The 13739-nt window shown below is 43.1% G+C and overlaps 1 protein-coding gene across 3 annotated transcripts in view; it reads right to left on the reverse strand.

The window, feature by feature from the left end:
* The window catches only part of zfhx3b (zinc finger homeobox 3b), a 196118-nt gene that overhangs the window by 57683 nt on the left and 124696 nt on the right, over positions 1–13739 (reverse strand). For all 3 annotated transcript variants that reach the window (XM_056382906.1, XM_056382913.1, XM_056382896.1), the window contains one exon: positions 4426–4657. In XM_056382906.1, the coding sequence (XP_056238881.1) occupies positions 4426–4657 (232 nt within the window). The remainder of the gene's footprint in view (positions 1–4425; positions 4658–13739) is intronic.

The following is a 13739-nucleotide window of genomic DNA, read 5'->3' on the forward strand; positions in this document are numbered from 1 at the left end:
TACCTGGCTTTAACAGCTTTAGCTTAGCCACTGGATATGCACATAACTTAAGTATGATAGCAGTGGAGGCTATAGCTCTGTTAATGTGTTGCAAAAAACAGTTAGAAGCAGAGGACAAAACGTAAAGGTGAAGACATGGTTGAATATAATGCATATTAGACATTTGGTAAAGTAAGTTTGACAGGTAGGATGTGGACACATCCTACTGAAAATCATCTGAAAATCATTGAATCTCAGTGTGAGCTGCGAGGTGTTATGCAAACCCTAAAATATGAGTGACTTTCCCCCATTTGCTTTATTAGCGCATTTTTCCATGTCACAGTCCATTTTCCAGCTTTTTTAGATTGTCTCAAGAATTATGCATGAGGCAGGGAGGGAGAGGGAGGCATGTGGGGAGGGAAGAGAAATGCCTCTGTTGTCAGGACAGGCCTTGCTATTAGGTGTGTGACCCTGACAGCGCACCCCTTTTAGCGAAACAAGCAATGGATCTCATATTGGATACCACTATTATGCAGTAATTTGTATGCATCCTTTCGTCTCATTTCCATTTAATAATGCACACAGCTCCCCTGCCCAGTTTCTCAAACTGGTCATTAAAAGTAATGCTGATCTAAACTGGGGGCTTAAGTTCCACTTACAAGCTCTCACGGTGTGGTGGATGAAACAACTGCAGAGTCAAAGTAAGATAACCCCTCCCCAAACCAGTCTTCGCCCTTGAATACCCAGGCCTCTATGTCCTAACAGACGGGAGACAATGACTGGTGGCTGCCCAGGCGGCCCCAGCCCCAGCCTTCTCCTTCCCAGCCTCCTAGGCTCACAGACAGGGATTTCCTCCTGCGATGAGAGCCAAGCCGTCACAGCCCAGCGATCAAGGGCCTGCCATCTGTGACTGAGGCAGATTTACAGCAGGAGCTAATCCACACTGTCAGCCACGTTTGTTCTCCATCTCTGCTTCCTCCATACACATACATATAAACACACACACGTACGCCACCACTGAAAAATACTAATATTTTACCCTTATAAAATGTTCTTTCTCTCTCTTGCTCTCCCTCTCTCTCACACACACACACAACAAAGCAAACATTACTTGCAGAAGGGCATCCACCCTTCAGTGCAATTTAACTTTGCCCTTTTTAAAGGCATGATCTCATTCTGTTCTGTGCTCAAAAAATAACTTTAGTCGATTAAATGTTAAGAAATGAGAAACCTCAATGTGTCATTGAGTTATATGCCCTGGTGAACATCATTCATACGAAATAGGGTCATCATACGCTCAAGTGTCACACTAGTGCACACACGCAAGCTCCCCAAACTCGTTTCCCCCACTCTTTCTACATTTATTCTTGAATATTTTCTCATATTTTCCATGTACAGTACAGGCCTCTCTTGTGCACATACACCCTGATGCCTTACGATGACACTTGTCAGCAGTCAGCAGTCACCATTAACCCATATACTTGACATAAACATGACACTAGGTTTTACTTCTCCTCTATAACCTCTAAACCTAAAATATAGTCTGTCCTCATGCTGTCAGACCAACTGTCCTCACAAGTGAACACTTTATGGGAGTTTTAACATTTCCCTCTTGCCTTCTATGTCACATACATGCCTCTTCTCTATTTTTTGTGTACAACTGCCACCTGATAATGACCTGCCATCCTTAAAACTAGAAGCCAGCACTGGTGCAGACAGTGCAATGGTTCAAGTCAGTGCTGAGCTTTGTCCAGTGATCTCTGTACACAGGGCAGCTGTGTGGGTCTGGGGTCCCTCTGAGGCCGTCTTTCTTTCCCCATAGATAAAGGGTTAAAGAAGACACATGGAGGCGGGGCCCACAGTGCAGCATGCCTAAGCAGCACATTTTCTGTATGAAAATTAAAACAATGGAGGCCTGTTATCCCTGCATTAGTGTAATTGGAAAGAAACTTAATTTCTGCTGTCGTTGCTCTCCTCGGACATCAGCCCAGAGGAGATATGTGGCACCAGTTCTTTACAGTCCATGTTTGCTGCATGCTCATGACGAGCATTTATATGCAAAGCTGTAAAGTGTAAAACATACTAGATCATTCCATTATTGTAACCAAAAGGTATCAGTCAACTACATGTGAATAGCATGGCTCAAAGACATTACTGTCTAAAATGGAGGGATTCTGGGAATTTTTATATAAGCATTATTGTCATGATACCGCTTCATACCACCTTTCTGTGTAATGTTGTCATGTGTTTGATGGCAGAGAAGTACTCGCAGGACCACAGAACAGCAGCAGGCGAGGGAATTACTGTCTAGGTGACCCAGAAATCCAGGGGCAACTTTGTTTAAACAAGCCAGGGAATGTTCCCCACTTTAGCAAACATGCCTTAACCACAAAAAAGAGCCCCGTGCCACAGAAGAGCTAGCGAAGAGGAAATTAAACATTACACAGAGAGGGAAGAGTTTCAGCCCTATTGCAGGGGTGGGGCTATGAGGTGGACTGGCGCAGCTGAGGCATTTGGGGTGTGAAATGGTAGAAGTGAGGGGTGTGCAGTCAGCATATTTCAAAGTTAATGATTACAGACGCCAAGGTATGATCATTATTGAGATAATTTGATCAAGATGCTCAGTCAACACCATTTCTTTTCTTTCTTTCTTTATTTTAAACATACTTCATTTTAGAAGAAGAAATGGAAACAAATGGAGATGGTGTTGGACTGAAAACAATGACAAAGACCTAAATTATAATGAGTCATAATCGTGGATTTTGTTTTTAAAAGCTTATCTGTCTGCAGCTGGTTCGAAGAACACAATGAATTTTCCTGATGAAGGCTTATAATTAGTAACACAAAAACAGCTATATTATATAGCAGTAAAAAGTCCCTAGATTAAAGGTAACAATAGAAAGGCATTAACACCAATACTAATAATCAAGCATCAAAAAGCACAATTGTACCATAAAGACATCAAATCTCAAGCGCACTGAAAACTTCAGCTAAAATTCAGTTTCATTAATATTTTGTTAGATGCTTGTGGTCTGCTTAAGTATGTGAGGGTTATTGGAATTTGATTGAGCTCTGCAGGCGAGTAACCACTGCGTGCGTGAGTGAGTGTGTGTGTGTGTGTGTGTGTGTGTGTGTGTGTGCGTGTGTGTGTGTGCGTGTGTGTGTGTGTGTGTGTGTGCGTGTGTGTGTTTGTATGTGTGTGTGTGTGTGTATATGCGATGATACTGCCCACACACAACCCTACTGCAGAGGCCCATTACCTAACCTAAGGCTCAGATCCCTCACCCTGGCACAAACACAGGCATCTAGCACATCAAAGGTTAAAAAAGAAACAAAAAACGGACTGATAAACACATTTATTTGCAAACAGCACAACTCCTCCTGTCTGAACACAAAAAAGGAAATTCCCAACCCCCAACCCTTTTAACCCAAATGGCCCTTCCCCTCTTGCCTTCGCATGTTCGCTTGTCCACTGTACTGTAGTCATTAACATATTTGGAGTGCAGCGAGCAGAAAGCTTAATTGTCCCTAATTGCTCAGCTAAATATGTTCTCTAATGATTTGCTTCAGATCTGTGACTGCCTTTTGCGCAATTTCCCGGCCGCTGGCTTCATTATCCCTGCCTCCTTGGAACAAAGCATCTTCACAGGCTGGCCTTTTTCCCCCTACATAACACAGACAGCGAGTATGTGTGCGAGGGAAGTAATGGTTCCCTCTTGGAGGGATACACAATAGAGCCCCTTTGTCAGGGCACAGGAGTTAAAGTGATTAGAAAACCAAATCTGTGCTAAGAAAGAGTGTTAATTGACCACAGCTCACTATTCCTAATCAGTCCATAATAAATGAGCAGTCAAGGCACTTTGTTTCAGACATGCTACTGTTGTTGTAGCTGTGTCTGTTTTTTGGTGTTCTTGTTGTTGTTGCAGCTGCTGCAGTTGTTCAGCTCCTCCTCCCCTGGCTTTCATGCTCTGTCTCAATATGTCTTTAATGGCCAAAAACGACAGCTCCTGTTAACAGGGAGTGCAGGGTTTGCAGGAACATTTTGTGTAAATGATATTTAAAGCTAAACTTCTATCAAAAATATCTGGCATGGTGCCATTTACTGTTCTTCCTGTTTAAAAATTGTGATGTACATTTGAGTTTAACATATGTATTTCAGTTATGGCTGTAACACTTTTTTCAAGTGCAAGACAACAAAAAGTACAACAACAACAACAACACCAACACCAACTCCAAATCCTACTGAAAAAGGATGTTTTTGTTTTCTTTGTTAAAACTGGCCCGTTGTGATGGCAAATTCTGACAACTCAGGCATCGTGCGAGTGGTTGTATGCTTATGTGTGCAAGAGACAGAGTGGCATAGGTGGAAAGATCAAGAGAGAAAAACAAAGAAAGAGAGACATTAAAAAGAGATACTAAAACAGGGCCACAGGGGCAGGTTCTGACCTGTATCTGAAGAAGGGCATTTGCGAATGGTGAAGATGGAGCTGAGGTCCTCCTCCTCCTCCGGCAGGCCCTTCTGCAAGCGCTGAAGCTTCCTGAGGCTCTCACTGCGCTGGTGCTTCATGGAGCGCACATGCTGGATCAGGTTGAGCTTGGCCTTGGTCGAGTAGTTACACAGCACACAATGGTAGTAGCAGGCATCACCCTCCACCGCGTTTTCGTGCTGCTGCAGGTGCTGTGGGAGGGGATGGAGAGAGAGAGATAGAGAAAGAAAGGAACACAGAGAAAGAAGAAAAGAGAGAGAAAGAGGTTATTGTAGATGGCAGATAGCTGGCTAGGCACTACCGACTCACTTTCACTCACACAGTTGGCAAATGAACAAATCAATTCCCAATCACAGCCCTGTTGTTTAACATCCAGACCTCTTCCACTTCAGGACAACTGTTTGGACTGCGCACTTTGCCTGCGTGAGTGTCTGTATCAGTGGGCTAACAGGACAGGAGAGGCCTGGGAGGCTCGCAAATCTCAGGGGCCCAAGGGCGGGCAGGAATCGCATCAGCCACCCTTCAGAAGCTGAGGGTCTACAGCCTCACAGACGGAAGGGAGCATTGATCCCCTTCACTCAACAGAAGCCTCTCGTCTCTGAAAAGGAAACTCCAAACATCTGCCTGTTTCACGCATGGGATACTAAATATTGATCATGGTGAGTTAAATCCCGGCTCTCTCATAGAGAAAGAGAAGCAAAGTCAGCCAGTGGTGAGACAGGAGGGGGATTGAGTACATTCTGAGAGAAACTGGAACATTCCGCAACAGGAGGACAACCTTCAGAGGACAGGAAATCAGAACCAGTATTGACCTGTCAACCCCAGCACTTCTTCCAAGACTCGACAGCAGGTCTAGTCCAGTCTTCAGCCTACCCTCCGTAGTGTCACAACATGCCTGTAACACCCCGTAGTGACACCATACCACCACAACCTCTTGTCACACCATAGAGCTCCAGTCTAATTACCTCCTGCACGGCTCAATCAATGATGCAAGGCCAACACAATATGGCTGGGCCTGGTGTGAGCAACAGAGTTATTGACCATTACCCTAAAGCATCCCACTGATGGTTTCTGCATGTTTATAATAAAAGCCCCAGACCCCGGTATGGCCACTTGTGTCAGGTCTGTCATGTGCTTCTCCTATATCAAACTCTGGAGTCTTGCTGTGGATTTCTCTGGCTGCAATCAATGTCAATCACCAAAAGTTTTCCTCTTTTTACTCTAATCCTCTTGGCCCCCATAATTCCTGTGAGACACACTGATCCAAAAACAAACTAATTGTATGTTGTCCGCAAAAAGATTTTTGATGAATACTGACACTTTAAAAGCTTTTAATATGTACATGTAAATTGTGATGACAATTATTTAACTCAGGCCATCTCTAACAAGGTAAAATGCACATGAAAATTAACCTACAGTAAGAAGAAGCTAATTACTCACATCATTAACAGTGCTGAAAGCTTGTAATTGTAATTAAAGCTGGGTCTACTAAGTATTTTCGATCAGAGTATAAATTTCCCTGTGGTCATTTACTTCAGGCTCACACTTAAAAAGGTTCAGAAAACTGAATCATTCATCAAGAAGAAACTGAACTATCCTCTCCTGCACTGGATGGCCTGTTTGGCTGGCTGTAAAATGTAAAAGCAATGGAAACATTAGACATTTAACCGCATTACATCCAAATCAGGTGTTGACAGGCTGGCGAAAAAAAGTCATAACAATATTATGCCCCCCTAAAATGCTCTTGTCCCCTTCTCCTAATGTTTAATTTTCTGGCAATATTGTAATATTGCTATGGGGTTTTCTGAGCTATTGTATTTCATTCTCTTTGGTTTCATATTTCTCACTTCTACACCTAAAATGTGCATTAAGACACCGCTTCCAGGAAAAGGAATAGGAGGTTTTTTTTCCTCCTTTTTGTGAGCCCCACAGCTCGGTGTAATAGAGTTATTAGGTGATTGTAAAAGGCTGTGTGTCTCTGTGTGCTCTCCTTTCTCGCCTCGTTTTAAGCCATCCATGATGTCATGAATAGGTGTTGCTGGATATTGTGGGAGCCCTCCTCCTTCTCCTCCTTTTCCTCTGTGCACAAACATTGCATCAGAACTAAGGTAGAGGGAAACCTGAGAGACAGATTCAGTTATAGATAACACCAAATCCATCATGCAAACTACTCTTAGTCGCAGCAGATGTCTTGAATTAAAAAAAGAGAGTTCTTGCCGCAAATGACTCAAGGCTGCAAAAATCTACAAGAAGACAAGTTTAAAAAAAATGACAGCACCTGACCGAAACTTCAAAGACAGTCTCAGGAGGTAGAAAAAAAAATTCTGGGAGTTTTATAGTTTCCCATAAAAACCACAGGGTTTATATAGGAGTGAACCCGAGACTGCCTGCCCCAGAATCAGCCATAATTCACTATAAACCTGACTGGCCAGGAAGATGGCCTTAACGGGGCCAGAGCTGGCCTGCCCCAGTGCTTGTAGCTCTGTCTGCAATGTCAAACGGTTACACCTGTAAACCACAACTTTCACCATCTCTGAGCTGGCCATGACCCAAGGCAGTCTGGGGTAGTTTAGAGTCAGTGAACAAGGTAAAAGATCAAACCAATGAAGAGTGATCAGTGAGGTGGGTCCCAGGTCATTCAGAGGCAAAATAATACCATAGTGTCTAAAACAGCATAAAGCGACCCATGAAAACAGCAACCCTCTGATCATCACATGCACAGATTTTCTCCAATATGGATTCTCATGGATTCCTTAGGAATTATCCGTGTGAGAGACCACTAGGATAATATCTAAGAGCATAAACACAGTATGGACACAGTACACTTGCAGTTGGTCTCCTTCCCCCGCCCCTCCATACACATACACACGCACACACACACGCACATACACACACACACACACACACACACACACACACACACACACACACACACACACACACAGACTTTGAATGTGAAACATAATAATGCACGAGACAGGGCCTATGTCTGTTTCCTATGAACCTGCAATGAAGCCCTTAGTTGATAAATCACCTCCAACTGGAGTGCAGGAATTTGGCGGCTTAATGAAAAAGTCATGTTGAGCTGGGAGGAGTTGGTCGGCCTGGCTCTGGGGTTTCTAAGCGCCCTATCAAGGCCCCGACAGGAGGGGAGCTGTGGAGCATAATGGGAGGAAGCTGGCTGGGTCAGTGGCATGGATACAATACCACTGAACTGTCTGGGAATTTGCAGCAGTCACATAAGAGATAGTACAAGCGTGTGACTGCCTAGAATGCAGTGAGGTACTCAACAGGGAGACATGCGGTGCTCACGTGAATTTACTGTGTGTGTGTGGTCTGATTTAACAGATAAGATCACAAAGGGACATTGATTGTAGGAGCCTTAAAGGTGTATTAAAATGCTTCAGTCATTTTGTAGTAATGTTGAAGTCTTTTACAAGAAAGATGCAAAGAAATCATTTCAGAATCTACTTAAACAGAGACTGATTAGATGACTGCTGATGATAATGAATTATCTATGTTTTATTGTTTTATATATTTTAAAACAATTACTTCTAACATGATAGAGCACCTTTAATTGGCTTTTTTTTGCTGAAAGCCTTGTTTAGTACTATGGTGGTTTTCACTGTTTAAAAATGCAGTCATGGTTTTTCAAGCCTCTCTCTTCGATGGAGCACCTTGTCTCTTTCTGTGGAGGCTGAAGCAGTGCTCTGTGCTTTTTCAGGTAAAGAGGGGCAGGGGCGGTGTGGGCACCACCCCATCCTCTCTCTCACAACTCTACAGTGCACCTTGCTCTCTGAGTGGGCAATACACGCCTGTATCGGTTTCACCACCCACCCAGAGCACTGCATACATCTGCATTTCCATCCACTTAAATGCAAAGTAAAAGTGCACCTTTAACACAAAACAGTGTGGTTGCTGAGAGAGTCCAATTCACACAAGATGGAGGTGGGTATTACTGGAAGGGTGGAAGGGAGACAGAGAGCCAGTAATTCCAAAGAATAGCTCCCAATGGAGCTGTATAATGCAGCATGGACACGCAAAAAACACATACAAAAGTATAGACAAAAAGAATATCAGAAATGTACACACAGATATGCACACATATACAAACAGACTCACACACACATAGCCACATACCATTATGATCATACCTTAATTTCCACCATTAAATTTGGCAGTGCTGTTAATACAAAATTAATGCATTAAAACAGATGACGATCTGTGAGCTAAATAGCTATCAATTCTAAGAGAGCTGCCAAATTCCCTCTGTGAGAGAGCCAGTGAGTATCTGCCTGGATATTGCTTTGTAATTGTCTCGCTGATTCTCAGCACTAAAAGCTGGTGTGTGTGTGTGTGTGCGTGTGCACACACACAGATGTGTTCTTCATGGGAGGTTCACACAGGTTACGAAACTTCCATTCACACTTGAAGCCATGCACTGCAATGGAGCAGACCTGTCTGCTGATATAGATCAGAAGATTACATCCCCCAAAATCACAGACGTAGGACTCAGGTTTTCTCTATCACCCGGCAAGAAAATGTACAAACTAGCTCCTGGCTTGAGACGTGTTAGAATAAGTCAAGCAGCACCTTTGTTTTTCAGACATAGTGATGTCATGGCAGAAATTATAACGAATGAGGTAACTGTATTTCACTCTGAAGGGAGACAATGAAATTTGACTGTTGGGCTGAAACACACACTGTGGCCAAAGGGAGAAGAAAACACCTTTGTGTTGTGGCTTAAGTCTCACTGCGTGTCAACTGCTATAGTACACATGTACTGTAGAATATATTCATAAATAGTGTATACATATTTCCTGTATTTATTTATTTTTTTACTATCCTGTTGCATCAAAAAAAGAAAATCTGAAAAGGTAGTTATCCAATTGCTGCCTAATTCTGAACGTTTTAAATCGGGATTGAGCTAAATTTTAAAACAGATTATTTTAATGATGAGGATTACATTTGGCATTAGGTTCTGGAGAATGAAAATATTTCAAAGTAATGACCCCTTTCTTCACAGCAGCAGTGTTTTTCTACATGTGCAGAGATTTGTTGGGGACTAGATTCTCATAAATCTGCACTCTGGGATTCCCCTGGAATGTAAGCAGGTTATTTACCAAAGCAAAGCAGAGTGACTGGAGTCAGTGAGTGCTTGCAGTTTGGCCAGTGATTCCCTGTCTGCCAGCAGCACGAACAACAGCTCCAACCACAGAGGCCCCACTGGGTGCCAAGTGTGGTGGCTGCTTTGAATTAGCCACTGCAAGCTGCAACATGCCTAAAACTTAGGTTGTGGCTTAAGGGGACTGTGTATTCCAGGCCCAAACTGTCTACCTACTGCTTCCTAAACCTCATCCCATCCTTGTCCTTTCTTCTCCTTTACTGTTCCTAATCCCTGCTACCCCTCCACCCCATTCTGTCCCTCTGTCTCGAAGCCCATAATATGGTAAGTTGTTTCCTCTATTGCTTTGCTGTAAAAGTGATCCATCGCTACTGGTGAATAAAAACAGGCTGCATATTTGTCTCTGGGAGGGGAGAGAGAGGCAAAACGGACCTTGTGTAGTAAGGGAGGGCAGCAAGGTAAAGATGGATCATTGTAGGTGTCCTTGGAGAGGATGACTTAAAACCACATGAAACAAAGTAGCCTGAGAGCGGTCATGGAGACACTTAAAGACAATACAGCTGCTGGTACTCCACACCCACCACTCTTACTTACTTTAACATTAAATAAAGCAATAATTATTGAATTCCGTTTGAATGAGTAAGATGCTAGAAAGTAAACAATGGGAACATAATTGCAGAGGGAAGGCAATCAATGCAGGCAGTCATTTGGGCCATGTTGATTGTGTAGGCTGCTGTATGTGCTCTGTGTGTGTGTGTGTGTGTGTGTGTGTGTGTGTGTGTGTGTGTGTGTGTGTGTGTGTGTGTGTTTGTGTGTGTGTGTGTGCGGACATTTGTGTAGCCACTGCAAGTCTAAGGTGAGCTAAGGGGAGTATGTGCTGTGACAACGAGCTGAGTAATACACTCTCCCATACACATGCACAAAACAAGAGCTGGGTAATCCCTCCTTCAATAATGACCCAGGGCTCTAAACAATAGCTCTCAATCAGCTGATCAATGTGTCCACATAATTCATGTGCGAGTCACTGTCTTTGAAAGGGGTGGAGGGGGAGGATAAGCAAGCGGGCGGTAGAGAGATCAATGCCCTGTGTGGTGATAACGAGCCTGGGCCTATATCCACAGGAGCCCCACACTGGCGTCCAGGGTCTCTCTCATTAAGAACATTTGGATAAGCATGACTATACATACATAATGTGCACTTCTAAGCCAGATAAACACATTTCACCCCCTTCTTAATGAGCTCGGTCCTGCTTTTGTGACATACAGCAATGACTCCAAAACAGGCAGGATATGATGTCAATCCCCAAATAAGAAAAAAAAAAAACCGAGTAAAGCAAATTAACAGCAAGCTGTTGGCCTCCTCTTTCAGTAGCTAATTAACAGCTTAACCTCCTGGTGCTTTTATGAAAGCCATACTGGGAGGAGCTTGCCAAAATTGCAGTACAATAAGTCTGCCTGCAGGAGGCGAGAGCAGGGTGGAGCCATGGGGGTACCCAAACAACTGTTACAGCCACTTGATGACATGTGTACTGGCAAGGTACCATCTGGAAGCTGAATGGGGGCAAATCAGGACCTGCCCTGGCCCTTCTCTCCATTACTCACAGTACTGTGTCAACATAACAACCCTCCATTTTGGACAGTGGTGACAATAATTACTTGTACAGAGCTGGGGAAGAACATTTTTTGATTTTCATTTCAGAAAAAAAACAGGAGGCTCAAAGATTTTCAGTTCAGATTTTGAGTTTGAATACTAATTCACTGCATGAGTGTTTTACTAATATTTTTATTACAATAATAAGTCATGACATTAGGGAGGAGAGAGAACAGGTTTCGCGGTGTAACAGATCTTTTGGCTGTGATAGTACTGGTAAGAAAACAAATAATACAAAACAGGAATGTAGCAAAGGCTACAATGAGATTTTAGTAAGAGAGATAGAAAACAAGCAGGTATGTGGAAAGAACACACCAGCTTTCAACCCCCACAGCTAACCAACATATCTTCTCAGATCTCCAACTCAGTATTCTTCATAAGCAGATGGCTGCACCCAGAGGCCACTGATATTACACTAAAAAACACTCTCTGTCTTCTTGCTGAGACATTGGACAGACACAGAAGACTTCAATCTGAACCACATCTAGCATGACCCCAGGCTTTCTACTATGGATCGCGTGTTTAAGAATACAGCTTTTTCACATGCTCCCTGTAATGAAGTTAGGCAGACTAAAGACACCTAATGCTATCAATCAAACAGAACCCTCTTGTACAAACTTATGAAAGGCACCATATCTGGACTCGGCTGTACCATAGGCCATTGATGTGTTAGTAGGGTAAAGGCAGATGCAGCCCTGTAACCACACAGCTGACAGGAGTCTCCAACACCTCACACCCTGTCATTCGTCACTTGTCAGTCATACAATGGCATAGCATGGCCTTGTGGAGCCACTCTGAATTTGGGCCACATAAAACCTTGTTAGATGGAGATGAAGGATGAAATGCAGTTTGGCGAGGGCAAGGGGGAATGACCCCGCTAACAGTGAGCGAGACGGTGAGTCGAGGCATAGGGGGTTGTTGGATTAAGATATAGGCAAACACCACTTTTAACGATTAATGCAGTCAGTCAGAATTAAATTCAGAGCAGGAACATTACCCAAACACAATTAGTCCTCGAGAACAAACATCACACTACGCTGTGAATGCAGATTCATCTGCCATATCATTGTGAGGGAGTAGCCATCAGAAGTCAAAAGGACTCCGGAGGTAAAACTTAACATATGTGGCATGGTTTTCTAGAGTGTCAGTGTTGTGATTATGTGTCCCCTTCCTACATTTCTGGCTTCTGTGACCCAGAAAAAGCCCTTAAATGTGCCCACGGCAGTAGGGTTGACCAAAAGCCACGCTTACTGAACTGCAGGTCTGCCCACGCTCTTGCTTCTAACCCTATTGTCATTAGTTGATCTCCTGTTCCACCTTTTCGTTGACGTAACTGCAGAGAGGAGACACAGAATACAGTCTCCTCAGGCTTGTATTATCTAGCTTTCACCCCTGGCGTTCTCAGTTTGGTAGTGTAAATATTTCATTACCACATAATTGGTTGCTGCTTCAGGCTACGCAATAAGGCTGTGATAGCTGTAACGCTGTATGTTCTCTGACTATCCTGTATCCTTTTTTATGTAAAATTCATAGAAATGTGTTTTGGGGAGAGGGTGTGGGAGATCTCATAAGGGGAAATGTTTAGTTGTTCATGCACTGCCCTCACACAAGCTCGCTAGAGACACCAGCTAATTAAGAACAGTGATGATGTGCTCAGCCAGTGTCAATATTTAACCCAGTCTTACACAGCTATCTTTATTAGCAGCATTGCACTGACAAAAGGAGCAACATGGCCTTTGAGAGGTCCTCTTCTTAAAATGAAAATTAATGAGTGGGGTTGAGTGGAGGTGAATATACAGAGTAGGTCTATATGTGGAACATGAAGTACCTTGTTGGAGTGGAACTGCTGTTGAGGGTTCTTCAAGCAGTTCATACACCAAACACCCACTAGTTTCACCTGTCAACTCTTCTATACCAGGAAACTAAACAAGCAGCAACTTAATGAGTGAAACACTGACATTTCACTTTTGGCATAGACTATAAACTAGAAATAAAAAGCTAAACATTGTAAGTGGTATGAACTCCTACTAACTCCTGCTCCCATACTTTTGTATAATAATAATAAAAAATTTTTAAAAATCAATACACGTATCCTCTGAACCTTTCTGTTCATTCTTCAATGAGAAGTCTTTAAGTCTTTATTACTTTTTTGAATTAGAACCCTATAACTAAAATGCAGAAAGACACAGCTGTAGTCTCTTTCTCGTGAGGACCAAACTTTGATTTTTTTTTCCTCATAAGACCCGTTGTAGCCTTTGACCTATGCCCACAGGGAGATAATGCACTACTGTTGAAAAATGGTGCTCTGTGCAGTGCCTCCCTCCTTCCCATGAGCATTGCCAACTCCATCACTAATACATATGGACCTTGCTAACACTGGTTTCTTTACTCATTAGCCAAAGAAAAAAACATAACTCCACTTTCCATATAACAGAAACAAAAGTGCTCATTGATCAGTGTAATCAATTTAGGATCAATAACCTAAACCCTCATCATTT

The sequence above is a fragment of the Seriola aureovittata genome, chromosome 1 (assembly GCF_021018895.1).
Source record: "Seriola aureovittata isolate HTS-2021-v1 ecotype China chromosome 1, ASM2101889v1, whole genome shotgun sequence".
Lineage (NCBI taxonomy): Eukaryota > Metazoa > Chordata > Actinopteri > Carangiformes > Carangidae > Seriola > Seriola aureovittata.